The sequence below is a fragment of the Epinephelus lanceolatus genome, chromosome 11 (assembly GCF_041903045.1).
Source record: "Epinephelus lanceolatus isolate andai-2023 chromosome 11, ASM4190304v1, whole genome shotgun sequence".
NCBI classification, from domain to species: Eukaryota; Metazoa; Chordata; class Actinopteri; order Perciformes; family Serranidae; genus Epinephelus; species Epinephelus lanceolatus.
In genome coordinates this window covers 18,226,212-18,254,037 of record NC_135744.1, presented here as the reverse complement: position 1 = coordinate 18,254,037, position 27,826 = coordinate 18,226,212, and the positions used below count along the sequence as shown (strand labels likewise).

General features: G+C 39.7%; 1 protein-coding gene and 1 long non-coding RNA gene across 5 annotated transcripts; both read right to left on the bottom strand.

Annotated features, from left to right (window-relative positions):
* Positions 1-723: 723 nt before the first annotated feature.
* Positions 724-21,002, bottom strand: slc25a14 (solute carrier family 25 member 14). 4 transcript variants are annotated; one of them, XM_033643337.2, is made up of 9 exons: positions 20,850-21,002; positions 20,145-20,289; positions 19,149-19,287; positions 17,544-17,638; positions 11,836-11,921; positions 11,507-11,602; positions 10,146-10,270; positions 9,650-9,863; positions 724-7,930 (listed from the first exon to the last, which is right to left on the bottom strand). In XM_033643337.2, the coding sequence occupies exons 2-9, from the start codon at positions 20,206-20,208 to the stop codon at positions 7,889-7,891; spliced, it is 861 nt and encodes a 286-aa protein (XP_033499228.1). In that variant the 5' UTR covers positions 20,209-20,289; positions 20,850-21,002; the 3' UTR covers positions 724-7,888. The 4 variants fall into 4 exon arrangements, with proteins under 4 accessions (XP_033499228.1, XP_033499220.1, XP_033499211.1 ...); XM_033643329.2 differs by having other exon boundaries at positions 20,145-20,246; XM_033643320.2 differs by lacking the exon at positions 20,850-21,002 and having other exon boundaries at positions 20,145-20,807.
* Positions 21,003-21,379: 377 nt separating this feature from the next.
* Positions 21,380-25,614, bottom strand: LOC117245794 (uncharacterized). Its single transcript, XR_004500629.2, has 3 exons — positions 25,449-25,614; positions 24,485-24,601; positions 21,380-23,689 (listed from the first exon to the last, which is right to left on the bottom strand). It is a non-coding gene; the product is annotated as an uncharacterized LOC117245794 (long non-coding RNA).
* Between the last annotated feature and the right edge of the window lie 2,212 nt (positions 25,615-27,826).

The following is a 27,826-nucleotide window of genomic DNA, read 5'->3' as shown; positions in this document are numbered from 1 at the left end:
CTCCTATATGAAGAGCAACATGCAAAGACTTAATGTGGCCTAACTAAAACTTCCATGATGGTGCAGTGCCAGCCAAATGTGTGTAAGTGTTGCTGTGCCCACCTGCCCTGCTTTCATCGTATATTCTAATCTTATATATTGATATATGTGCAGGTTCTCTGTCTCAGAAAATGGTATCATCCAGGCCTTAGCCGACGCTGAGCTGAACTCAGTCAGGTTTTCATTCAGACTGTGGGGCCAGTGGCTCTCCAGCTTGTTTGTGTGTGCACTTTATTGAATTGTGTCCATTTTTATGAACTTGTATGATGAAGTGTTGGGTATTTCTTGTCTTTTTTTAAATATATGTATATATTGTATTTACCATATCGTATTTTTGTACATAGATGATTGTCTATTTTATCTGTGTGCTATGCTATGGATCTTTCCCTGTGTCCTTAATAAAGTCATTATTATTATTAAATGTAAGACTATCTAATTACTTTTAAGGTCTCATATTCATTAAATTGAAGTCAAGGCATTTTAAGGACCTGCAGACACACTGTCATGCTTTAGGTTATAATTCTAAAACTGCGATGTATGTATTTCCCTGTTTCACCATGTCAAGGTCTCAAGTGAACATGAGGTGACACGCACACTGGCAAAGAATTTTTTTTGGATAAATATTGAAATCCAGGAAAATTGACTGCACCAACCCAACCTACTGAGCAAGAAGAAACAAACCGATACAGAAACAATCACAGCATATATTTTATTTGAGTGAACATTTAATTCATATAAAGCCGAACCCATTCTGTCAAAGAAAAAATCCAAAATAATACTCCCCGTTTAACACCTCCACCATAGAAATTCAGAGTGTGAACAAGCGTAAAAGGTTATAGACAGCAATGATACACCAAAGTGCAAGTAAGTGGCAATTTACAAAAAATATTCATAGATTTTCCTCTCCTGTCAGGCTGCCACACAGATGCAGATTTGTCAGTTATCAAGTGTTTTAAAATCAGAATGATGAAACTTCTTTTTACTGATGCCTCTGAAGCACCTTAAAAGAACATACATGAGGTTTCTTCAGTAGAGGATGCAGTACCTCGGCCTTTAAATGAACAGTTAATTTATCAAGTGTCACCGAACAATCAAACTGAAATGCCCAGAGAAAACTATTTCCCACACTGGTTTTCAGAATGTGATCAGGAGGAATGATCCCAGCTGGCCAAAATCCAATACAAAACTAATGGCCAATATCTTCATTTGACGAGTGTAACAGTGCTTTTTCGCTTTGTTGAACATGGCACAGAAACATAAAGACAAACAATATATATTCAGTCACAAGCAGAAACATGAATGGAGGCTGGGTGTGTAGACTGTGAATCATTTTAAAAGTCCTTTTGAGGTAAAACAATAGAAAAGCATCAATAATTAAACAAATACACTGATGAAACCTTTCAAAAAATCTTCATATCCAGTGTATGAATTTAGGGCACAGCGCAGTTTTGTGGATCTACTTCCTTTATTTCTGGAGTGTGATACACAGAGCTCAACAAACAATCTCTGATTCAAACTGGTGTCAAAACTAAGGCAGAGCTTAAATTTGCCAAAATAATCTTGACTCAAGGACCACTTTCTCACCTTTTCTGGAGCTTTCAAGTGAGCAAACTCCCATCAGCGACTACATTTACATGCACACTAACATTCCACTATTACTCCGAATATGACAGCATATCCTGCCTTTTTCCAAAATTAACATTTTCTGATTAATATGTGGGATCTGCCGGTATTATTCGGAGTTAAACAGTATTCTTTGGACATGTATTTGGAATATGTGTCTCAGTTGGTGACACACAGCCTCTTGCCTGCATTGCCCACTAAATCAAAGATGGAGGCCACGTCCGTACGGTCGAATAAGTCCACCCTGAAGCCTGCTCCTTTGGATCCTATTTTGATGCGAAGAAGCAAAATGATTCAGCGGTTCCACTTATCTATATTTCGACATGATAAATTACGTTAGGACATGTTAATGTGAGTATGCACGGCTGCATGTAAACGGGACTATTGGTGGAATATTCTTTTTCACTAGTGATGTAAACAGCTTGGTAGGAATATTGTCTTTTTCGTGCATGTAAACATACTCGGTGATTCTGTGTGTGGTCAGAGGTGAAGCAAGCTTGAAATGTTCGACCAAAGAAGGCAACAAAGCACCATTTTCTCCATTATTCTTTAAAGGTATAGTTCAACCAAAAACATTAGACACTGTGTACAGTACTCGTCTCTCTAAACTCCACTAAAAAATGTTAGGGAGAGTGGAACATCCGAATAGTTGAATCAGATCAGTGCACTATGTTTTTTCATTTTTAAGGACGTCATGCTCAAACATAAATTATGTGATCAGTGTCTCTTTTCAGTGAAAAGTTACCAATCACATTCACAAGTTTTCGGCAGAGCAATAGCATCAGAGCATTGCTGAAGAGACAGCAAACCAGATTACGGTGAGATGCTCATCAAGCTGAGTCATATTAAGTTTTGTCATGCCAACATCGGCCTTCTGGTTTTGCCAGGGTTATAACAGTGAAGTGAAGTAAAAATGAACCATGATGTTGGGCAAGGCATTATCAAACTTTGGCTGAAACATAAGTCACGATTTTTTGGTTTATTTGAATTTCAAGGATTTTTAAGCTCTTTGTTAGGGGTCATTTTCAAGTGATTTTAGCACTTGATTTTTTCCCCTTAAAATCCAAGCACTTCAAGCACCTTGTGCGATCATCCAAGTATGCATGCATGCACACAGTCAAATCCCTTCATAGGAGGACAATCCAAAAATACTTTGTTTAGCAACAGTTCAGCAGAAACGGTTTGTAGTTTTCTGATTTCCATAAGCCCATGAATGGATACAAGACACTTGGATAATGCTGCACAGGAAACGTCAGGCAGTTTTTCAGACATTTTATATCCTCTTTTACTCTTTTGTTTGGCCACAACAAAGTCTTTTTTCACTGGTTTGCTTATCTCCGCTCTCCGATAGAAAACTTTTTCTGAGACCACAGAGAGTTTAGGGAGGTGAGTACAAACAATTATGTTACTGGGTGAACTATTGTTTATCATAAGCATTACATAATGAAGGGAATGAAACACTAGGCAAATAAGTGATGAGTTGTTAACATAGTAGATTCAGTCGGGTACAGTTCAAATTAAAACACAAACATTTGAACAAAAATTCAAACATGCCAGCGTGAGGATTAAATAATAAGCAGGAATGGACAGCAGCATCATTCAGCACAGTCAAATAAATAGATGAATCATTCTGAGGTCAAATCAGATCAACATAAAAAGCAAAACTCTTTAAAAATAATTAGAAAATAGATAAAAATCTACTAAAGCTTAAAACACAAAATCCCTAAATATGGTTCAGTCATTTTGCCAAAATGAAAACTTGACAACACAGTCACAGGGTTGAGCTGCAAGACGAGCAATGGAAATCCTTCTGGACATTTGAAAGGCTGGACAGAGAGTGAGTACACTGCTATGACATTGGAGTGATCAGCTGACAACACATTATTTGAAAGAAAATTGATTTATGAACACTAAAAACACCACAAGAGATACTACAAAATCAGATGCTGCCGCCTGCTGTGCCGAGTTTCCTGATGTAACTTTCCATAAACATAAACCAAGTACCACAATAGTATTTACATTGACAGCTGTGCAAAGTCGCTCACAAAGCAAGTTGTTGGTTAGCATGAACTTTGTATCTCATCTTCTCTACATGTTAGGCTGAAAATGTCTGATAGAAGTAAATTTAGTTCCATTAAATGAAAATCACGATTTCTTGAGTATATGTAATTTGAGATTCAGCATCCATTGTGCGTATATGTTGTGACATGATTGTAACTTATTGGCTGGCAGAAATTACACGTTCAATAACGTCCACACCAATGTGACACATTTGAGAATGATGTTTAAGGGTATCTTAAGGATTTTTCAACCTGGACCTTAGTCTAAAAAAACCCACTCTATTCCAGTGATAAACCCCTGCACTCAGATTAACTCTGTAACATTATGGTTACTCAACAAGCCGATTAAACTTCAAATAAACATGATCCGAGTCTAAACGCACTTTATAGGAAGGTGAATTAATACATAGATAAATAGATTAATCGTAGGTTGCAGATATCCTGATACTCTGCTGTACTCGAGTAATATGCAGAATTGCTAACCGACTGTTTAAATGGCTCAGGAAAGCTGAGGTAACACCGAACACATCTCCTCACAGATGCACTTAATAGTTTAATTTCAATAGTGAGAACTGTGATTAAAATCCGTAGACAATATCTAAAGGAAAACCCACACACTCAATGTTAATGAGGCATCAGTGATATCATTAACAGGTCACCACTGTAAAGCATAAGGCTGCAACAGTACAACTCTCCCAGGACTCTATTATTAAAATAACTTCACGCCAACATCACCAGAAAGGCAAACCAACGATAGACCCCAACGCGCACACACACACGCTCACATTCTTGTACTTCTACCTTTGTGAGGACCCTTATTGACATAATGCATTCCCTAGCCCCTTACCCTTACCCTTACCTAAACCTAGCTGCAACTAGAAATGGGCGTGAGTACTTAAGTACTAATTTGGACAACAGTACTTGCATCCTTGCCCTGCTGTCGTTTCCTTCCTTCCTGCATTTATCATGAGACTACTGCTGTGGGAATGTGAGCTCTGCCCATGAGGTCCGCCCATACAAACACACACACACACACACACGCACACACACAGTGATAGCTTTACACAGCTAACATTAGTAACAGTAAGAGTCAGTAACAGTTATTAATGGGACTGAGTCGAGCCATTTCAGTGTCAGTGTGAGTTTGTTGGGACCATTAAATGGCTCAAAGTCAGATGTTAGTTTGTGCTAAACCGGGCAGACGTCGAACTGACTAGTAGGACAAAAGCTTGAGGACAGTCCTTCAGCACAATGTCTAACCTATGTCACAGCAGCAACAGAAAGTTTGCTGATTTTTATCATGTTAACTTTAAATTTATAGTTTAATAGAGTGAATAAATACATTTAAAATTGCATTTGTTTTTTGTTGTTAGCCAATTTACTTTCCTATTCTTACATTAGATTTTTTTAAGGAAGTACTCAAGTACTCTTAATAATCTATAGCTAGGACTGGGACATGGAAGTTCCTTAAAGTGTCCATCCTTTACAGTAACATGAACCTTAAAGCCAAGTCTTAACCCTCAAACAGAAAAAGTGAAGTGTTTGAAGAAGTGAAGACTAACAAAGATGTTCTCACTTTCCCAAAATGTCCTCACTCTGTTGGTTAAAATGTGTTTCGGGCCTCATTATGTGCAAATTATTATTATTATTATTATTACACACACATACACACACACACACACACACACACACACACACACACACACACACTCACACACACACACAGAACCTTGTGGCCTTTCAAACCCACTCCACTGTTGAGCACAAAAGTTGAGAGTTGTGTCCTGACTGCACGCTAAAATGCCAGCTCAAACCATAACTGAGGAAACAGAGGATGAACTAATAAATCCCACTGGAGAGTTTTGAAATAATGATACTAAGAAATAAGGTTTACACTGGGTTTAATTTGGATTCTGCAGTCAGGTTCAATTAAAAAAAATACAACATTGTGACATTTCTGCAGCTATGATGACAGCTGATGTACGTCAGGGTAAAAGGACATCATGTGCGTTTTTAATCGAGAGCAGAAGAAGAGGAAAAACCTGATTTGCAAAATCCAAAAGTATCCCTTTATAGATAAAAGCAAACTATAAGGTGATCCAGTGAATTATGACCAAGACAGAGCCAAGCTACTTTACAGTCTGCTACTAAACTATAACAAGCCTGAAGCTAAACAGCAGAGTTGCCTACAGCAGTACATATGTAGAAGTACCAGCTCTGTTGAAGCTATAAATCGTATTTTTAATGTCCTTCAGTCATAGAGTCCAGCATGTCTGTGCAGTCAAAATAAAGAAGAAAGATGAAGATAATTTCGGGAGACCCATCTGATGACAAGCTATGATGCCACACAAAACTGCTGCCACAATGGGAAACTTTTGATTATGTCAGAAAATAAATACCTTCAACTTTAAAAACAAAAATCAAAACTGCTACAAAATAATTAAATATAATTAAAAAAAACCTGGCGTGGAAACTGCACTCATGTTCTGTACAAGTCAAACACATATATTGTTTGTGGATCCTCGTAAACTAAATAAAAATTCAAGTGGTTAAAACTGCATTTGTTTTGATTTAAAGATATTATTCACAAATTTAAAATATGTTTTCAATTTCAAACTATAGTGTCTGACAGTTTCCAGCTACGAGTTTCTTCTGAAAACAAAACTTTATGTGGACTCAGAGTAGCTGCAAATAAAATCAAACCCAGTTTGGCACAAATGCACTATTTTGCACTTTCTGTCCACACCAGCTGCCTCCTTTCATGCTGTGACTTTACCTAACAGGAGGAACACAACAGTAAGAATAGCGCAACAAGGCATCATATGTGCACCTGGACATGACAGGATAAAATACATCCACCTCTCTGTGTGATTGAGTCTGTACAGCGATTAACAGTATGTAATGGATTGTTGTCATGTGGGTTAATAATGGCATTAGCTTCGCTTCCGAATCAGCAGCAGACTGGAGGAGAACAAAACAAAGCCAAAAAAAAGTGAAGTGGAGTGATTGCTCTTGATTGAGTATTTCCTTGAAATTAAATAAAACAAAGGAAAAAAAGACCTTTTGGTTGTGAATATGAGTAAAAGTGTTTCCCTTTTGTCATGAGAGGCTTTGGTTCAGATTTCTGATATTTTCAAGTAAAACTTCAGTGTCTTCTTTAGATGTTTAGAATTTGTGTTATGTGGAAATTTCTCCTCCTAAAAAATAATAAATAAAAAAGTTCTGACTATTTTTTTCTTCAACTTTAAAATTCAGAGTGATTTTCTGGCAACTGACCCATTTAAAGATTAAAAACTGCACGTCAGATGCTGTGCGACACCTTTTCTTAACACCTCAATGTACCAGAGATCACAAGATATCTCAGAGTTTCATTTTCCATACAGACGTTAAGCACTAATGACCTGTTCATTTCCTACTTTCTGTCAGTGTCTTACTCCGGCTCTCTCTCACAGTACAGTAACTAACAGTAACAGCTGATTTCCTATTTGAACCACTCTTCCAAACAGTTCCTCAACATTCAGCAGTAAAATCCAAGCATGTTTCATGTAGTGCCTGTGCATTCAAAATACAGCGTTCCTACATGTCATTCAGTTTAAAATTTAACATTATCTTCTTCTTTTTTTAAAAAAAAAAACAACAACTCCACAACCTGCATATGTGTGACCTGACATTCTGCAATTCCTAAGCTTATTATTAAAATTATTTCCCATGTTTTTCTGTGTAGGATTCCTGAGCAAACAATCACAAGTGTCCTCTCTCTTTGTCTTTTTAAGATAAGCCAAAGTTCACAAGGTTCCACTCACCCAATCAGCCCGAGGAAAATGAACCTAGTCTTCCAAACTTTCAGTCTTCTGCTACAACCAAATATTTAGCTGCCTGGGGAGTGTCGGAGGTCGCTGTTGGTGAGCGTAGTCACCAAAGCAACAGTCCTTAAAACAGTACGAGAACACAACCAGTGACAATAAATAAAACACATTGCAAAGAGAGAGAGAAATCAACATAAGATTTGGATGAGCATGGGCAGATGACTAATATTGTATCATTGGTATGAATTTGAAGGGAGTGTGAATATACTGGTGCCAAAACTCCAGGTGCTGCCGTGCTCACACCCCACTTATGCCCGACACAGTCTTAACAGACCAGTGAAGTCCCACTTCCTGTTCCCATTAAAATGGGAGCTTCTTCAGCTGCTCGAAGGTGATGAAGAACTGAGATGTGTGTTAAGGAAAGCGTCATGATTTCTATCACAACAGTAAACGGGCTGAAGCTGCTCAAACACAACGTCTGAAATATGGCCACTGAGCATAGCTGCATACAGTTTTGCAATTTAATGGACAAAAAAAAAGGTATTTCTGAGCATTTGCGTTTACTTTCTGTACTGTTATGGGTCACAAGATAAATTCAGGTTTGATTTTCTATGTTTTACACATAAGTCACATGCCTTTCGAGAGATGTTTGGCAGTGTGACACGTCTTCGACAAGACAGGATAACAGGTCGCACAGCATCATTTCATTACTCAAACAGGCTACTTCAGTAGATCAGAGAGTAATATGCAGGCTGATGATGGAGGAGGACACACAGACAGAGAGAGTCAAAGAGTTGAGGGAGAGGACAGCTCAGCTCCTTCATGTAGCTGTGGTGCCAAATGCAAGATACAGCGAGACAGTGATGCCAGCCAGGTAGGTATCTCCAGTGGAGAGAAGCATGGGAGGAAATGTGTCTTTTCACTATCTCTCTCACAACAAATAAAACAATAAAATGCATCTGACTCAGTGTGCAAGATTTCTCTGCGTATGATTTTTTTTTAAAAATGCATATAGATGCATGTGTGTACTCAGTTTACAAAGGCCGTCACTCACTAATTATAATTTTCAACAATTAAACCCCACCAGGAAAAAGGAGGAGCCCCAGTGAGCCTCAAGAGTGCCTGGACAAGTAAACTTTTCAAAAACTAAGATGAGCAATCAATTAAATAAATCTAACACTGACACGCTGACAAAGGAACAGGCAAAATGGATAAAATCACCTAGCAATATGCTGTTTGCTGTTAGGCATTGATGACAAGTGACAACCCACAGTTTGCCACTGCAGACTGTTAAGCACTGATGGACAGAGGAGCCCACAGTTTGCTGTTTAAGCAAGTGTTTAGGTCACTAATTAATTAGAGCTCCATTTCTTGTTACTGATGAGTAACGCAGAAGGGCAGTCTGACAGGAAACTGAACAGAAGAAGTCATGTGTAAGCAGTGTGAACGCACAGTTCTTAGAGTCACTGGTTTCACAGTTAAAACTCAGGAGAAGCCCCAGTTCTTTTATACTGACTTGCCTTGTTGTCTGTTGTTGTTTTATGTTCATTCTATGTTTGTCTATTTTCACGTGAAGCACTCTGTGCATGTAATGTTACTATTATTACTGAGTGGGGTTTATGTCCTGTCTTATTTTGCATGAATTATGGCTTCTATCCCTCTTTTTAATGCTCATTCTATGTCTATCAATATTAGTGTAACAGAAACTGAGTTACAGAAAACTAACTACAAAACTGCTTCTGAAAATATACAGCTAGGAATGCCGATTAAATATCTGTCAAACCAACATATGTCATACAGCTAAAATCATATAAAAATACTATGTTGTAATGAAGCACACCTAATTGATTTGCAACACAATGTATGTAATAACTAGAGATAATAAAGGCAGAGCTATTTCAGGAAAACTGCATTGCAAATAGTGCAGTTGAAAATATTATATTGTCTCATGGCATCAGAGGAGAAAGAAGAACTCAGATCTTTTACGCGAATAAAAGTATCAGTATGTAGAAATACTCAAATAAAAGTCCTGCATTCATTATTTTACATAAGTAAAAATACAAAAGTATTAGTATCAAAATATACTTAAAATACCAACAACCAATGGGTTTTAAAGGATACAATAATGTTCCAGGGCCCCAGCCTCAGCCAGTTCGGCCAGAATCCCTTATAGAGAGCGAAGAAGCCCTCGTTCTTCCACGTCTGCATCACTCCGTCCAGTGTTCCTTTGTACATGGGGCTTCCCGACAAAACTCGCTGGTTCATCATACGGGTCCGGACCACGTCCACGGGGTTGGAGGCCAGCGCTCCCGCCAAGCCACACGTGAAACTTGAACTGTGCAAACAACAAGACACAGAGCAAGGTTATCAGACCATGCCAAGAAACCTTTAGCACTTCAGTGAACTGCGGTTGTTTTAAATTTGCTGTACGCCTTAAGTTTGACTTGACCTCTTCAAAAATAAAAAACAAAAAGACATCTGTGCACTGCAGCCAAAGACATACTGTGTGATCACAAAGGATGACCATCCCTGACCTGAAGAATTAGGTCTGGGTATCAATTAAAAAAAAGGTATTGAGAGCTAATACCCAGCCCTACTAATAAAAAATAAAACTTACATGAAATGTGTCAAAATGGTGTCTCCCATGAGGCCAGAGCGAAGCAGGTGCTTCTTTGTTATGTCATAGACAGGAAGTTCCACTCCGACGACGATGGCTGCCCGCTGTGCTGTGGGAATGACACCCTGAGGAGGAGAAGGAGGAGGAGGATGAAGAAAATAAGTCTGATGGTTAAACTATCACAGTACAACTCACTGACGAAAATGCTGAGTTGACATACAACAAGCTCATATTATCAAATAACACAACATGTAAATAAGGTAATGTTGAAGCTTTTGGTCGGCTGTTTTCTCCTGCTTCAACACTTTGTGCGGCGCTTTGTTAAACATGTCCTGTGCCAATCTCTGTATAGGACATGTCTCATTAGCTGCTAAATGCTCCTCCATGTTCACCAGCTAGAAGTATTAAGGTATGACACTACACTGGGTTATACAGGCGCTCCTCTCTCTATGAAACTCATTGTATGTAGTGCACATCATGCGCCACCAGAGGTCGGGTGGAGCAGGTGGCTGAGCTGACAGATACCCTGACTCCGAGTGGTGAGGGAACAGGGGAATTTAAAAAGGCAGCTAAGCTAACGTTAGTCTGAGTTTGGTGAAACTGGAATTCATAAGGTGTACAGCTGTATTTCTAGTTTTAAAATAGAGTGATAATACTAAATTTATCTTGTCGTTTTGTGAGTTTATATTGTTTATTTAATAGACTGAAAAAGGTGGGAGATCTTGTGGAAGGAGCAAACTCGCCAGTGGACGTTCAGAGATGGGGACAATGTAGCACCACAAGCTAATATCGTCATATACCGTACACCCCAGTGAAGTTACAGTAAGGTATGAAAAAATAGATACCACCAGAACCTACCAGCTAGTCTCTTACTGTATCTATCTGCTGTTTAGTACAGAGCAGGTGGTGTATAGTGGGTTTTTACAGCTTTTTTGACTGAGCAACACTATGACAGTGAACCAGAACGGTAAAGTAGCAGCCAGACAGATCAGCAGTTGGCCAAAACTCACTGTAAGGCTCCGTCAAGCTGAGGGGAACTGCAGATTCAGCTGATCATTCTCTGGAGGTTCATCACTACGAGCAACCCCTTTCATATTGTTTTCACATTTAAATTATTATAAGAAAATAGATTTCAACTGCTTTAAAGATGAATGGTTTGGCTTTAATGATGTGATCTGTAAAGCTGGCTGTAGTAAATATACAAATGTACTTAGAATTAAGTGTCAAAAACGAGTTTATGTTTCGTCACAAAAATTAATATCTTAAATGAATGAATGGGACGCCATTTTGGAACACAGTATCACTACTTCTCCACATACATGCACACTACACATACACATCCCTATACATCCAGCACTCACTCTCCAAAGCCCTCTGGTGCCCTCTGTCTGGTAGATGTTGATGAAGTTGGACATCATGCTGCCTTGGAGCAGGCTGCCCTGCGCCTGCATTCTGATCTGGAACAAAAAGAAACACACACAGACAAAGACAGTGTTTTAGTCCCTAATTTACAAGCCAGCACTTCACTCAGGGTCTGAGTTTAGGAGTAAGGACACTTTTTAAGTAGCTGTAGGAGTAAAGACACTGCACTATTCATTGACTTAAAGTGAATGACATTGGCTGGTCTTGATTGATATATTGGTGAAGAGATAGTTTAGTCTGAGCCTTGTGCCCAAGCATTGAGAATCACCTTGAGGACATCGGTGGGGTTGGCCAGAGAAGAGGACAGGACTCCAGACACGACACCACAGAAGACGTTGATGACCATGGTCTCATCTGGCAGGAAAGGCACAAGGAAGTATATTAATTAACACACATGGGGCAAAAGCAACCAAAAGCACACAAACACATTAAGATTAGCCTTTTATTTACTAAGTCTACAGGGATGATATGTTATTTCCATAGATCATAAAATTATCATGCATGCTCTCCACTTAAAGAAACAGTGTGTCATTTTCAATTTGAGCTGCGAAGGGTTGGTACATTTCCAGAAATATCCAAGGATAGTAAAGCTTGGGAATTCTGTACAATTTCTATATAAAAAGCATACCTTTTAATAGTGAACTTATTGGGGAAAGAAATGCAAGAAAATATTTAAAACATACCATGTTTTGGTTGAAAGTATGCCTTGTTAATTGAATTGTACATTGCAGTGCATTCAGCAGCACATTCTTCTATCACATGTGCAGGGCGATTTACCAGCATCCCATTAAATAGGAATTTAGTGAAATTACAACCCTCTGCAAGCACAATGCATTGTCCTATCTCATGTGCAGCCCATGAAAGGAGAATCTATATATTCATATTTTTATGCTATATTTTAGTTAACCAGCAGATAAAAGTACACAATTTATTACTTAACACCTTCTGTTTGTTTCTGCTTGTGCATGCTAAGTTAGGAGTTTACACCATTATTTTTTAATTGTAAAAAATGTATTTTACAAAACAGTTATTCACTTTCAACCCTACATTTGCACACACAGTGTTGGCTCAAATTTACTAGCTAGCCCACTACATGGCACATTTCAAATTTGACTAATTTGTGGATTTATTTTTGACGAATTAATGAATTATGGCTGCATAAGATATAGGAAAAGGTTCCTATCTGTGTATGAAACGGCAAATACAACCTGAGCAAATAACCTTCATATTTCCTTTTTTTCTTCCCACAACTTCCTGTACATTTTATCAGTTCTCATGGAAAGTTTGCACCTTGAATATTCCTGGAATTTTGCAACCCAATACAATAGTTGATTTGGATTGGGACAAAGCATTTGTGTAATTATTCAACACAACACACCCCTGCTGAACTACGTTTTTGGCAGATGGGTGTAGGCAAAATAATGTTACAAAAGATATCTTGGTTTTAATAATGTCTGAGAATATCAGCACAGAAATATGTGGACACACTTGAGTCCTGCCAACTAACAAAGAACAACAGGAACCACTGACTGACTGATTTTTTTTCCTTTCTTAAAATTGTGCAGACCGTCTCCGCCCTGTCAAATACATTAGTAAAATAAAATAAATAAGTAATGAGAAGACCAACGTAAAGGGATGAGACATGAATCAGCCCCTTAAAACATCTTATATGTGCTTTAATCACCTGATTTAAATCTGATCTTTGCTTTAGTTCATCAAATCTTTTGTTGTGGTAGGTATGCACTTTTTGGATCTTAATACTTAAATAAATAAATATAAACAGACCCAAACAAGACTCAAATTGTGTGTGTTGAAAATGACACTACAAGAGATAAGCATTCTATGATTGTCTTTTATGCTCTGAACATATGTTGCTACAACAAAGTAAGAAAGGACAAAAAGCATTTTATAGACAATTATTTCAAGCATAATCGTCTACTACTAAAAGTTTGCAGTATTTTGGTCACAGGCAGAGGTTTATGGGAGTTTAAGAAATCATTACATCTCATTTAGTGGTCATATTTGCTTGCACCTACTTGGAGCACCACATGGGTGAAGCTAACTGTATGTTAAACAACAGCCTTTTATTTCCCACAGTGGTCTCACTCTCATGATTGGAGAGAATGCACTCTCTCTACATTGGCTTTAAACAGACGGGAACCATTGTTAGCAATTAGCCTCGGCAGAGTTTGTTAGTCAGCGGTGGATCTAATTAGTAGTTACCCAGTATGGTGTCTACAAAAGAGGAGGAGACAAATAATTTTAGAGCAATAGTTACAGAGATCCTTGATCAACCTGTACAACAGTTAGTGTGGCTGTCCTGGAGCCGCTCTTTTTTTGGGCAGGTGAGAGATGCATTCGATCCCACCACAACCGCAGAGCAAAGCAAAGCCTGTATCAGGACAAGCATTAAAAACAGAGTGGCAATGTTGTGGCAGAGGGCAGAACAATCAACAGAACCCCCCAAAAATTGTGTTTGGACAAAACACACACACACACACACACACACACACACACTTAAGAGATAAAGTTAAGCCTTAAGAACAAAACTCTTCACCCCCTGATTTCTTTCCCTCCTGCTACCATCACTTATCTACTTTTCACATTATATGAGCCTATTTCAGTATAGTATACTGCTTAACTGCTTGCTAATTACAGTAACTTCAAATTTGGTCAAAACTGAGTTATGACAGCAGAACAACATCCAGCTCCACTCTTTCATTCCAGTCAATCTCTCAGATTTGTTCTCCTACCTTGATCTACTCTATTATTCATATTATCTGTATGTACACTAATTGGCCATTAAATGTTGAGAGGAGCAGGAGGAAAGTGGAAGACAGACAACAAAGAAATGACAGAGACAGTGAAAGGCAGATGGACCAGTTAATGGGAAAAGAGAAATGACAAATAAAAAAAGCAGACGTAATAGAAGAAACTTCCTGTCAGTCTCAGAAACATTCCGGTGCTGGCAAATCACTATTAAATGTGCCGCAAATTCATCTGGCTGATGAGTGAAATGGCTCCCTGTTTCAAAGTTTCAAGTTCTTTACTGATATGTGCACAATTTGCACAAGCAGTTGTTGGCAATGACAATTCTCATTAAATATGTATAAAAAGAAAATCATGCAACTAAAAATGTGACTCTAATACATAAAGCAGTGCAGAAATTAAAACAGAGATAAAAAATGACATATATGCAAAGTATGAATGACAAAAACTGATCCACTTCGATGTTTTTAGAATTCATGCTCAAAACACAAAGAGTTGCATGATTTACTGCACAGTCCTAATTACATAGTTATTATTCATGGCAACAAAAGCCACATGGTAATGACCGACAATTAAGTGCTCTAGTTTTGGGCTGCAACCAACCATTATTTATTGATTAGTGTTTCTATTATTTTATCAATTACTCATTTTGTTGTGTTGTGTCCTGTGTGGCATCTTCAAAGGTCTTGTTTTGCTCGATATTCAATTTAGAACAATGCTAAAATTATGTATGATGAATAAAAGCAGGAAATCATCATATTTGAGAAGCTGAGACCGGACAATGTTTAGCATTTTTTTCACCTGCTGATCGACTAATGAACTAATTCTTTCAGCTCTACTTTATATAAATCAAGCTGGTTTCTTTCCATCTCTCTCCATGCTACAAGCCTTGAAGTTATGACTGATTTGAAGTGTCTCTTTGAGCAGCACGTCGGCTCTTTGAGTGTTAAATGATGGAAGATTTCCATTTCAATTAAACATATAGAATATGTGCTCCATATGAGATCGATGTCACATAGCAGGGGAAAAGCACATCGGAGCACTTACAGCTGCAGTGTGAATGTAGCCTGACTCACTCTCTCATTCTCCCCGCCCCTCCCCTTGCCTCTCTCTCTCTCTGTCTCCACTCCTCCCCCTCCATCCATCCATCCATCTCTCCATTTCTCCCTTCCTTCCTAGAGACTCTTTGTCTCTTATTTAGCTTGCAAATTAGTGCCGGCAGGTTAACATGCTCAATCTGCTTGTGGGCAGGTTAACACAGGTTGTCCCGATGTGGGGTGTGCAGCCCAGCCATACACTCAAAGGAACATACAGTTTTACTGCTGCATATGACTGTAACTGTGGGAAACACACCTTACATTCTTTTTCATCCATCTCTGCAATGCAACCAGAAGCAACCTACCACCCACTGAGTGACTCCAAAACACTCAACCTGCCTGCAGAGCCAAATGTATACAAAAGAGGAGAGAAGGCCCACGGGGAGTTTGTACTGTTTAAGGCACCAAAGCTGTTTTGAGTCTAACCAGAGGGAAGGAGAAAGAGAGAATCCCAGTGTGAGATATAAGGAGAAGCAAAATGCAATATAAGCAGCATCAGAAATAAACTTTTTGACTGTTAAGTCGATATAAACATGCTTAAAAAAACGATTTTTTGAAAGCCAAAAGAAGATATGATAAGAAACAACTACACCAATGTTGTATATTTTTGAGCTGCATACTCAGATCATCCCAGAACTTTCTGACAATGTTTAAACCTAGAGAAATCTAATTTTAATCATGTGCCATTTAGTCAGCATCGCCTGTCAGTGGCATTATATCCTCTTTGTGCATGCATCAGGGCTGCAGTGTCTGTCAGAAGCTGTCATAACTTGACTATTTTTAATCTAGTTTTAGGCTGCATTTCAGTCATTGGATGTCTGACGATCTTGAGTTATTAGAGAAACTAGCTAGCAAACGTTAGCTGCAGCTCTGCTCCAACCCCTGCCATGCCAAACGGCATCAGAGAAACACTTATTTTTTAACATGAAACTGATTTATTCAGTGGTTTTACCAGTTTAAATCACTGAGTCCATTTGTTCTGGAGAAGAAGTGACTTTTGTGAATATTCGGCTGCTGGTAAAAACCTGCTTAACATCTGGATCGTAAGTTACTAGAGAAACAAGCTGAGCAAATGTTAGCAGCAGTTCAGCTCCAGCCCCTGCTGTGCCGAACAGCATTGCAGAAACACTCATTTTTAACGTGAAACTGCTTTATTAAGTGTTTTTTACTGGTTTTAATCACCTGGCTTGTTTGTTTTCCGGAGGAAGAGACCTCTGCGGATAATTCCACCACTGCTACATTTACAGCTGGTACTTTTAAGAACAATTTTACAAACTACATCAACTTCAAATGCGTGCTTTTTATTTATTATACCATACTATACATTTAAAATATTTTGGCTGGATATAAATTGTGCATATTTGACTGCAGTGAGTCCTGATAAGTGTCAGTCTATATTGAGAAGTACATCCTAACTTGTTTTCATTTTCAGCAGGACCAAAAAAGGTAGATTCCCCACCCCCCATGCATTCATTCATCAGTACAAAATAAAGGTAGTGCAGTATATAGCAGTGCTGACAGTTATCTGCCACCTTTACTGCATGATAGAGCCATCAATCAACAGTGCACCATTCACCACTGCACAATTGGCTACTTGTCAAAGTATTCAACAATATTCGTACGATACTTCACTCTAGATAACAGCATCAGTTAACACACTAAAATGTAAATTTGAGAAAATGACTTAGGGGCTACTACTGCCAAATTCGTTGCTGTTGCTGCTACAGTACTCTTCCCTCAGCTGTTTGGGGTTGGTTCTTCGACTGTAATTGAGCTGGATTGAAAGAGTTTTGCTCATTGTGGTGCTGGAGGGCCACGAGGGTTTTATAGTTGGGTCAGGGCTTTAATCGATGCTTAAAGACCAGGAGTGGTTTGCAGGAGACGGCCTCAAACCAGTCAAAGCCACAATGCAAATATGAGCTGAGCTCAACTGTTTTTACAGACAAATATCTTGTAGTTAAAATGCTTTCAAGGTTTCACAGGACTTCTGTGACACTAACTAACTGAAGCCTGTGAATTAAAAAGGCTGACTGTAAGTTTAGAGCCTTAAAAAGAGTTTAGCAGAAAGGTAGAAGACAGGGTGTCAGAGGCAGAAATGGTCAACACTCACCTTCTGGGTGACTGACAAACAGCCTCTTCAGAGAGTTGTAGGTTCCTATCTTGATTGTCCCATAAGATGCCTGTCTCAACAGAGCAGGAGAAATCCTGAGAGGAGAGGTAAAATATGTTAGTAGTCTTTACCCTTAGGGGTAAAACTGAAGGCAGGTGCAGAGGAAGGAGTGCTCATCATTTGCTTCCCTCACCTGCCTATGTTCATGTGGCTTAGGATGCAAAATGTCAGTCTTAGTGAGGAGCATGAAATCCCGGCTTATTGTCTATTACCTAAAAAGCAGAGATTAATCTTAATAACTGTAGACGCTAAACACTTGAATCACACCTGCTGCTTTATAAGTCAAAGAGAAGCTTTGGAATACATTTCCTGTCCCACTGGGCTCCTTTCAAGTTGGATTCGGCAATATCACAGTTCAGCCACCCACAAAGTGTAACAGCTCTCTTTGCAAAGCTTATTACTGCATATCATATTGAGCACATGCTGTCTCCATCAGCATGGAGCATGCCGCAAGCTTGTAGCAAACAGAAGTCGCTAGATTTACCTAACAGGTGTTTAACTGAAGGCTCTCTCCCTCTGGGGGCACGGCATCTGGGGTTATATTCACACTCCTTCCTGGAACTAAGAGTTCCTACTGCTGAAAGTCTAATGAAATCCTAATGACCTCTTCTAAGAATCCCCCCTTAAAATTTATGACTGAATCTAGTTTAAAGCCATTGACAAAGATCCACAGGTAAACTGTGAAGAGTAGACAGGCAGCCTTTCCTGTAGCTACGGCAATCTTATTATTAGTTATTATTACAGTATCATGAGTGGTGGTCCAGAGCAGATTGTGCAAGGTTGAACCATGTTGTCCTGTATTAACTTTACACCATTACTCCGTCTAACAAGCACATCAACTGAACTGTACTGGTGCTATTGATGCCACCCATGCCCATACCGTCTATTTCATGTAAATCTACCAGTACAGCAATAGTTCAGCGAATACAGCAGCAATTCATCTCCATTTAGTGTCGCACTAATAGGAAATTTAAGCCTGTATGGGCACTGCATGGCCTTGCCCCCAGTTACATTTCTGATCTTCTTGTTCCTCATTCTCAGAGCGGTCATTCTTCTTCAAATCTCGGCCTTCTATCCATCCTCTGCTCAAATCGCAAAACAAAGGGTGATCATGCATTTGCTGCTTTAGCTCCAACCCTCTGGAACATCTTTCCTAGTCCATTAGATTTACCGAATCTTCGGACTGTTTGAAACAGCTATGAAGAACCCACCTTTATGGGGAAGACTTTCTATAGAGCTTCTTTATGTGTTATGTCTTTGTTTGTTCTAGTATGGTATGTTTACTTGCTCTATTCATTTATTTATATTTTTCATGTATGTGTGTGAAGCACTCTGTGACTGTATGTTTTAAAAAGTGCCAAATAAATAAAGCTTATCTTACTTACTTTTTTTACACACTTTCACTTCCTTACACACTGTATCTTGCTACTGTGCTCCAAAGTCCAAAGACACTTGATCTGATCTTAAAAAATAAGCTGCAGTGACAAATTGTGTGTACACGTCGAATATCATGTTGATACAGAGTCTAAATAAAAATATCCTTACCCAGAATAGAGTGCTCGGATGCCCTCCTCTTTGCCAATCCTGAAGAGGGCATGAAACATGCCCCTGTAACGCACCTCCGTGTACTGAGACTGACCCTGGACCTGTAGTCTGGTTTTAGTCAGGTCAATGGGAAATGTCCCTAGGGATTAAAATATAAGTAAATATGAGGGGGGTTTGGGTTAGAAATAAGAAAATGAAGTGATTAGAGTTATAGAAATGTTTGAGTACAGTGATTAGGTATAGAGGAAATTTAGCACTACAGTCAAATTCACACTGCCAGGCAGCACCAGTTTTGACCTCCTATGTATCATCATTAAATTTGAGTCAGAGAATGATGCATTTTATAATAAAATAAAAATATTCTAACCTGTTTGCCAAGTTATAGCTCCTATTCAGGTACTGGAAATTACATTATGCCTTTCTTAATTTGTAAAAAACATGACAAATATGACACATAAATAGAAACCATATGAATATATATTTGGCTTAGGGCCCCGGTTACCAAAAAGAGTCACAACAAATAGGTAAAATAGCTTTTTCATCATGCAGCAGGCAATCTAGATAATCATAATTTATAACTGATCCTAGCTTTGTGACTGAAATGTAATAATTGTACCTAAGAGGTGCAAACTGGGGCAAACTGCCAGGTTAATTACTGTGTTCCTGTGAAACTAGCTGTCTATTGTGCAAAATATAAAGTAAGCAGTGTGGATGTGTACCCACAACCTGTCTGAATCCTAACTTATCTGTAGTTGCAGGGCAGCAAATATAATGTGCACAAAAAGAGCTTTGATATGTATTCAGCTGGATGCATCGCCCCCTTTATGAAGCCTCCATCACTGAGCAGGTGCTGATGCAGAATTTTCCTATGTCTGAAAATACATTCAATTCAAAAGACTGCGCAAGAACATGTTCTGCCATGGCATTACAATGCATGTAGAGTAACACTACAAAACGGTATGGACTATGCATGTCGTGGTGCATCACGTAGCCTACCAAATTCTGCGACAATCGAGGCCATCCCTCCGTAGATGAACGGCTTCCAGTTCAAGTTTGCCATCTCCGCGGCGGCGGCTGCTTCCACCTGCTGCAGCCCCGCTAGAAACAACAGCAGGCAGCCCAGACAGAGGTCAACACAGTGCTGCAACCTCAGACAATACAACATGGCGATAAACATTTGAGATCCAAATGGGGCTACAGATCAACGAGGCTCCTCAGCATCAGCATCCCAGCATACTGCGCCGGAAAGAGACGCCCTGTGCACAGTTCGGAGCAGGGAGCTATCGTGTTTTGTTGTGGCGTTGCTATTGGCTGTGAGTTCTGTCAATCAAATGCTTCAGCGATTCTATTGGCTGGTGCGCCGGGAGGGCAAGCCATGACTGACAGCTCTGTGACAGCAACAGTGTCACGAGAATTAAATTAAGTTATTTATAATCGTTAACGCTTGTCATATGATCAACAGAGACGCCACTTTATTAACAATATATAAATAATCATTTTTAGTTATGATGTACATTTTTAAAAAAAAGAAGAAATTTTTAATTTATTACATAGAGATGGCCGTCCCAACTCCTCCTGACGTTTAGCTTACAGCAGATGGCTCCTGCTAGCCTAACGGCTAGTCAGCTAACACTTGTAGACGTTAGTAGCCAGCTAAGCGAGTTTATCAGTTAGCAACTAGTCAGCCGAAAAGTCACGTACCTGTAGTGTCGATAAAATCCGAAACCTGCTACTTCACTTGGTCTTCCATGACTTAATAAATATCCGCAGCTTGACTTAATCAAAGTGCAAGCAGAAAACTTCTCGCCCGCTGTTAGCTTCCCATTTCAGCTAATGTCAAACGCCACAAACGAGCTTCTTCTTCTCCTTTGAGATTTAACGGCAGCTGACATCCTTGGTGTTGCAATGCCGCCATCTTGTGGACTCAGTTAACTCCTACAGGATCCGCTTTATCAGATTTTCCCCAACAGTACAGACACTTCCACCTTTAATTCTGCTCCTGTGAGCCCAAATCTTCTCATTTCTTACATTATGTCTTTTCACTCTGTAGTTTGTGGTTCTGTTGACTTAAATTGTATCATACTGAGATAGCCTACACAAGATTAAAACCTCCACTGATCCCTGGTAGCGTCACAGGGATGGAAATAAGTACAGATTATAGAGAAAGTACAACCTAGATAGACAGTCAGATAAATGGGGTAAATAAAATGACACATGGGCTTTGAAAGAAATTTAATCTTGTTTTATTTTATTAGTTTTCTTAAATATCAGAGTAGATCTGCATCATCAGGTAATTTATAAGGGATCCAGACACACCTGCTGCATGTCCTTACATAGCCTACTGCCCAATGACTGACTGCAGTGAGAAATAGAACCTCAAGTTAAAGTCATCAATCATGTCACCTCAACAGACAATTGTTTATTCACCATCATCCACCAGCCACAGGATTTTTCTTAATTTTTTTTTTCCAAGCATGTGTAACGTTCCCTCCATCATAGTGATGGAGGGAACGTTACACATGGGAAAAAGTCACACAGCCTGACCAGAGTCATGCTCAAATGTGCAACAAATCACTGCAGCAGAGTACTGTTTATAGAGTTAAGGCTATAAAATATTACCTAATCAGTCAGTTCCTTTGCATTGTCACCTCACTGTCATACACATTTCTGCTGCACTGTCAAAAGCCAGTTTTCATCTTTTTCTGCTGCGGTGTGCTCCTGTTGTATCTGTTGGATTTGGCAAAACAAAATACTTTTTAAGCCCAAAGCATGAAAGCATGTAGCTAAGAAAAAGTAAAAGTACACAATGTTGCGTGCAGCAATTTGACACCTGAAATTCTTGTTACGATGCAACCGAGAGCTGTTTAGTTTCACACATTGTTGAAGCACTCGAGAACCGGTCTCGAGACCACATTTTGAAGGTCTCGGTCTTGGAATCGACTGCATTTTTACTCAGTCTTGTCCTTGTCTCAGGAAAAGAGGACTCTGGATTTTATTTTAGGACCAGTCAAGACAAAGACTGCAGGGTTATCACTTAATTGCCAGTGCAAAAAAAAAAAAAAAAAAAAATAATAATAAAGATGGCAAAGTTGTTTTTGGCTCCATAGGGTTTGTCTTCCATTTGCTTGCTCATAGAAAACAAAGGAAAATTCCAACACATAAAATTTACTTTTGAAACCCTTTTTCTCATGGTAAACGTCTACAAACACAAATACAGCACAAGGCAATATAAGAGGTGAATGAAGAAGAACCTTCATTTGTTTTCTGTGGCTGTCTTTATGGGAATGTGGATCTCCCCGTGTGGGACTCATACTGTGCTGGTGTTAGATTTGACCCGATCTCAACCCTTCAAAGTCTTGATCTCGTCTCAATATACTCTCGTCACCGGTTTCACTCATACAATAGTAGTTAAGGGCATTGCAGCAACAACAAGGTCATGGAATTTGACATGTCTCTTGCTGTATTACCCCTGTAGAGCTCTTTCACCTCCACAAAGAAGTAAATACTTGTTTTATACAACTGTGCCACATATTTGCAAAGTACAAGCCAAGTGTTGACGTGGCATATGTGTACTTAAGTAGATTAAGGGTCTAACTTGGACAAGATAGGGCCCGGTGGTATTTCCGCAGGTCTCAGGTCTGTAAGAGGACAATAAACTCTGATCACATGGTGTTTCATGGGAAATGACATTGCTACTCTTTTCGACAACAGCTGCACCTTAATTAGTGGAGCATCCTACTCTCTGTGTTTGGGTCTTTTTGGATTGGATCTTAGGTCCCTTTCTGAAACCAGTCTCTTTTAAGATCTTTGCAGGTTGGCTTTAGGTAGGTGTTCTTAAATTCTGGACCTCGAATAAGTTTGTTATAACTTCACTAACACCACAGCTGCTACTGCCTGCTACAAAACAGCTCCAATGAAAACTTTTTGCCGTGCTCTGTGGTGGTTGTAAACGGAGGGAAGAAGATTTGCACCATCACACACTACAACAATAATGCCATCTCGCCCAGGAATTTCAACCAGTGACCTCCTGGTAATGAGCCTGTTTCTTTAAGCTTCAATGTTCTGCTCTTGTAGGACACAGCACAGCAGCCAAGCTCGCAATGAACCCTCAAAATGCATTTAAGAGATGACCATCCTTTTCACCTCACTCACATCTCACACAGCAGATACTCACAATAGTAATCCACATCAGTAAAAAAATAAACATTTTTAGACTGGCCTACTCTTTGTCTCCTCATCTTAAATATAGTCAAAGGATTGCAGCAGTGAACACAGCACAGCAACTGGAGTCCAGTGCAGAGAAAACTGAGCTGGTGGAAACTTCACAGTCCGAGAATGGAGTCACTCCATTCCTCTTCCTCTGTTTCTTCTTCTTTTCAGTTGGTAATGCGCTTCCAGAGAGCATGCTTGATAACAGCCAGACTGGCCGCAGTGGCAGGACAGGTCCGGAGTTATTGGTTTAAAAGGCTGTTGATCAGAGGGTGGGGCGCAGCAGTCGAATGACACGCTGGTAAAGCTGCTGCACGACTGACACCATATTCCTGAGAGAAGTTAAGAAGAGTGAAGAATGGGGAGAGAAGAGGATAGAGCGAGAAAGAATAATGGGAATAAAGAAGAAGAATTAAAACAGCAGAGAGGGAAAAGGAGAGAGAGGCTGTGCCGAAAAGCCATTCAAGTGAGCCAGCATGCACAATACAAGGTCCTGGAACTCCTTTAAGGAATAGTTCACCCTGAACAATATACAGTGTACATAGTACTCACCTCCCTGGGCTCTCTCTATGATCCCAGAAATGGTCCAAGAAAGGAGAGCAGAGCACCAAAGAAATGAAAGCATATCAGTGCAAACAGACTTTGATGGAGGACGAATGAAAGACAACAGAAAAGGTTTTAAAACGTGTAGCATTAACCCTACTGCTAACTGTCGCCAAAGGCTCATGGTTGCCTCTGATTCAAGTTCATGTTTATGTAGCTAATGTTAGCTATAACCTTTGACCAATCAGTGCCGTGTTCACAGCTCCACCTTTTAGTACCAGATCTGTGTGCTAGGTACCCCAACAGAGTGGGGACCAAAAATGGGGACAGTACGGATGGTTCCATTGGTACCATCCACAACTTTTCACAATGGAAACAGAAAAAAAGTGTACTGAACTGAACCGTACCGTATTGCCTGGTGGAAACGGGGCTTTTGAGATCGGTTCAATTATAACTTTTAATAGAGCATGTGGGACAATTTGAAGGGACACGAGGGCAAAAAGTTTGGATTAACAGCTTCTATGCATTCATAGCATTTTAAATGTACTGATGTCTACATACTAAACCGATATAAAGAGACTCACCGAGCTCCGAGAGAGAAGCAGTTGTTGCGGTTTGGGTGGAGGCAGAAGAGCGAGGCCACGCAGTAAACACAGCACAACAACATGGACAGCAGCCGTCTCTTTAAAGACATCTTCAGTCTGATAGAAACACAGATGCAAACCACTCTGACAGTCATCTATGAGGAACACTTTCTGTGTGTACATTGGTGGCTGGTACGCACAGACAAAGCAGAAAGGAACAACACACTCTCTTGAACTCAAGAACTTCAAGATCCTGAGATCTCATTAGTACACAAACTTATTATGAAATATAAAACTCTTGCTCTTCACAGACTATGAGTTTGTAAGATTTGTTCACACTACTGCCTTTTAAAAGATCTGGGAGTAGAGTCTCAGATCTAAATTAAACGTAGACTGAAGGAGTCCTGGGAGAGTTTCATTGTCCTCAGAAAAGTTCCAAGCACTATAACAAAGTGCAGTTTTCCAGCTTGTCAAATTATGTTTTTAGCTGGCTAGGAAGCTATTTCTCTAACCCTTAATAAACCAGGAAATCTTTTGAGATGCCCTATCTCTTTAACAAAAGGCCAAAATGACAGTGTGGAGTGCAGTTAACAAACATTCACATTAACATAGCGCACTGACATGGGACCCGTGTGAATGCCTGGTATTAATGTATTGTTTCAAATTGACATTTGTCTCATACATTATTCCAGAATACATAGTGCAGAACTGCAGACTTCAGTCATGAATCACCATGATCTGGGTTATGAAACTTGAATCCACTCCATGTGAAATAGGAGATCTATAAAACCATTTTTGTTCTTGTCAGTTTGTCACAAAACAGACACAAGACCCAAGACTTCGGATATACCTCAAACTCAGCTGCAGGCCACAGTGACATGTGACAACAATGGGAGACAAAAGCCAAATCCCTGCTCCACACATCACCCTGAAATCATCACTCACACATCGTCACGATCATCACCTTAACAATCCTCTCGAGAAGAACTCTCTCCTGACAGACTGATCTTCCAGAACTCTTCACTTTTGAATAAAAATACCCTCTGAGGCTTCTTCGAAACAGATCCCAGGCCCAGGTGGAGTTACAAGAATTGGTCACAGCAGTTGGAGGATGGCGTTGGCAGAGGTGTAAACAGGATCCCGGCTCCCTGGGTGCTGCTGGGCACTGGGCACAATTACTGCTGACCCACGCTTTGTTTTGAAAGGTCCTGAAAGGTCTAGCAGGGGTGAATAACATTCCTACATTGTGTGTCTGTTGGAGCTATTTTGGTTTGTTGGGAGGGAGAGGGGGGCAGAGGTATTAAAAAGAGGATCTTTCCTCTCAGGTTGCTCTGGACTCATATTGAACCCGGTGAAACTCTGTTCTGCTGCTCCAGGCTGGCTAGAGCTGTTAGGGATTGAGGATGTCTTTGTGTGACTGAATGGGATGCTGGGTTAATGCATCAAAATCTTCTACCAAGACTGAAAGTCTACAGCCATGTTAGCAACTCAGTGAGGGGGTACGCAAAATAAATGTTACATGAGCAGTGTGTGGAATTTAGTGGCATCTAGTGGTGAGGATTGCAGATTGCAACCAACTGACACTTCTACCATGTGCCGAACATGAACCCTTGGTTAGGATTCCTTTAGTGCTGATCGTTAAAGAGGTTTTTACCGGGAACAGAATTATCCCCAGAGGTCTCCTCCTCTCCAAAACAAACATGTCAGATGATTTAAACCAGTAAAAACTCAAAATAAAGTAGTTATGTTACACATTAGTGTTTCTCCAATGCTGTCTGGCTCATTGCAGACGGGCCACTAGCTCAACACCTGCTAATGTGTGCTTACCTTTTTTCTCTGATAACTTCAGATCCAGGTGTTCAGGAGGTTTTTACCAGGAGCCCAATTATCTGCAGAGGTCTCTTACACTCCAAAACAAATGGACCTTCTAGTTTAAACTGGTAAAAACACTAAATTAAGCAGTTTCATGTTAAAAATCTGTGTTTTTCCAATGCTGTTCAGCTCGTCTTGCAGAGGCTGCAAATGGTAGCCAACATGACACATCACCCTATCTAAAGCCACTGTTTGGTATGTCCATTTTGCGCTACTGTAGAGTCCATAGACAAGGACCTCCTCCATATGTAGATATAAAAAGCACATTTGAAGATAACAAAACACAACAATTCTTAATTTCAGGTGTTTATAAAGAAAACATATTTAATGTATTATATTCCATTTCTGTTAATATATTGCCCTAAACCCCCACACACAAGTCCTTTAAATAGTGATATCATCTTGTAAACGTGGTCACAGTGATAACTGAAATAAGGAGTGGGCGTACTCTTTTCAACGCTTTATTTAACACCGCTCAACACTTGTGGCATACATCTCAACCTCTGTACTTCTCTTTCAGCATATCCCTCCACCACACAGCACCTGCATCTATCTAGTGCACACAGTCTCACAGTGACACATAGTGGTCAGGAAGTGTAACAAGTTAACAACAGTTATAAATCATGTCTGTAAACACAACAATAATGAAAACCCAGTTCACCATATTTTGTGTGTGCAACTACAACATGTAAGATGCATACAATTCCATCTGTGCATAAAAAATAGGCTAAAAAAAAGGAAATAGAGCTGTTATGCGGTTATGTGTGATGAGTTCGGAGCAAGAATGTGTTGAATGCAGGGACGTCTCAGTAAAAAAAACAACCACTTTTTTGTGAAATAATCCCTTGTGGGAACACAGCAATGACTCACTAAATCATAACTGGTTTTGTTGTTTGTTGGTCTTTAACAGTGGTCTGCAGCTTTGCAGGCTCTCGCCCCACTGTAGGTGACACACCATCCACCATCCCCTCCACCTTAGTCAGTTCAAATATTACATCACTTTAGAAATGCTGATATGATACATATAAAATTTGCAAATGTAACTTATCTTAGGTTTGCAGAAATGTACAATGCCAACATTTTGCTTTGGCAACCAGATTAAATTTAGGCAGGGATGTCTCTGGTCAACGACTTGGCAGCTCCTCACTGGTTTTAGACGCTTACGTGATACCAGGTGATGTCTCGAGTGTGTGCATCGAGAAAGCGTCATTAGCCAAATCTATTTGCGTGTGAATCTTAGTGGAAAATGGTCCCACCACGCCAGATGTCTCTCCTGAGGGCCTCTGGGGCCGGAGCGGGACAGCAGCCAGCAGGGTTAGAGTTTAACTAAACCCATTTAGCCCTGTACAGTACATAGACACAGCTTAGCTGCTTGTGTCTTATATTACTGTATAGATTTTTGATAAACTTGTGTGAAGATTTACTGTTTTTTTTTCCTTTTAATAATTGTAATAATTGAAGTAATAATGT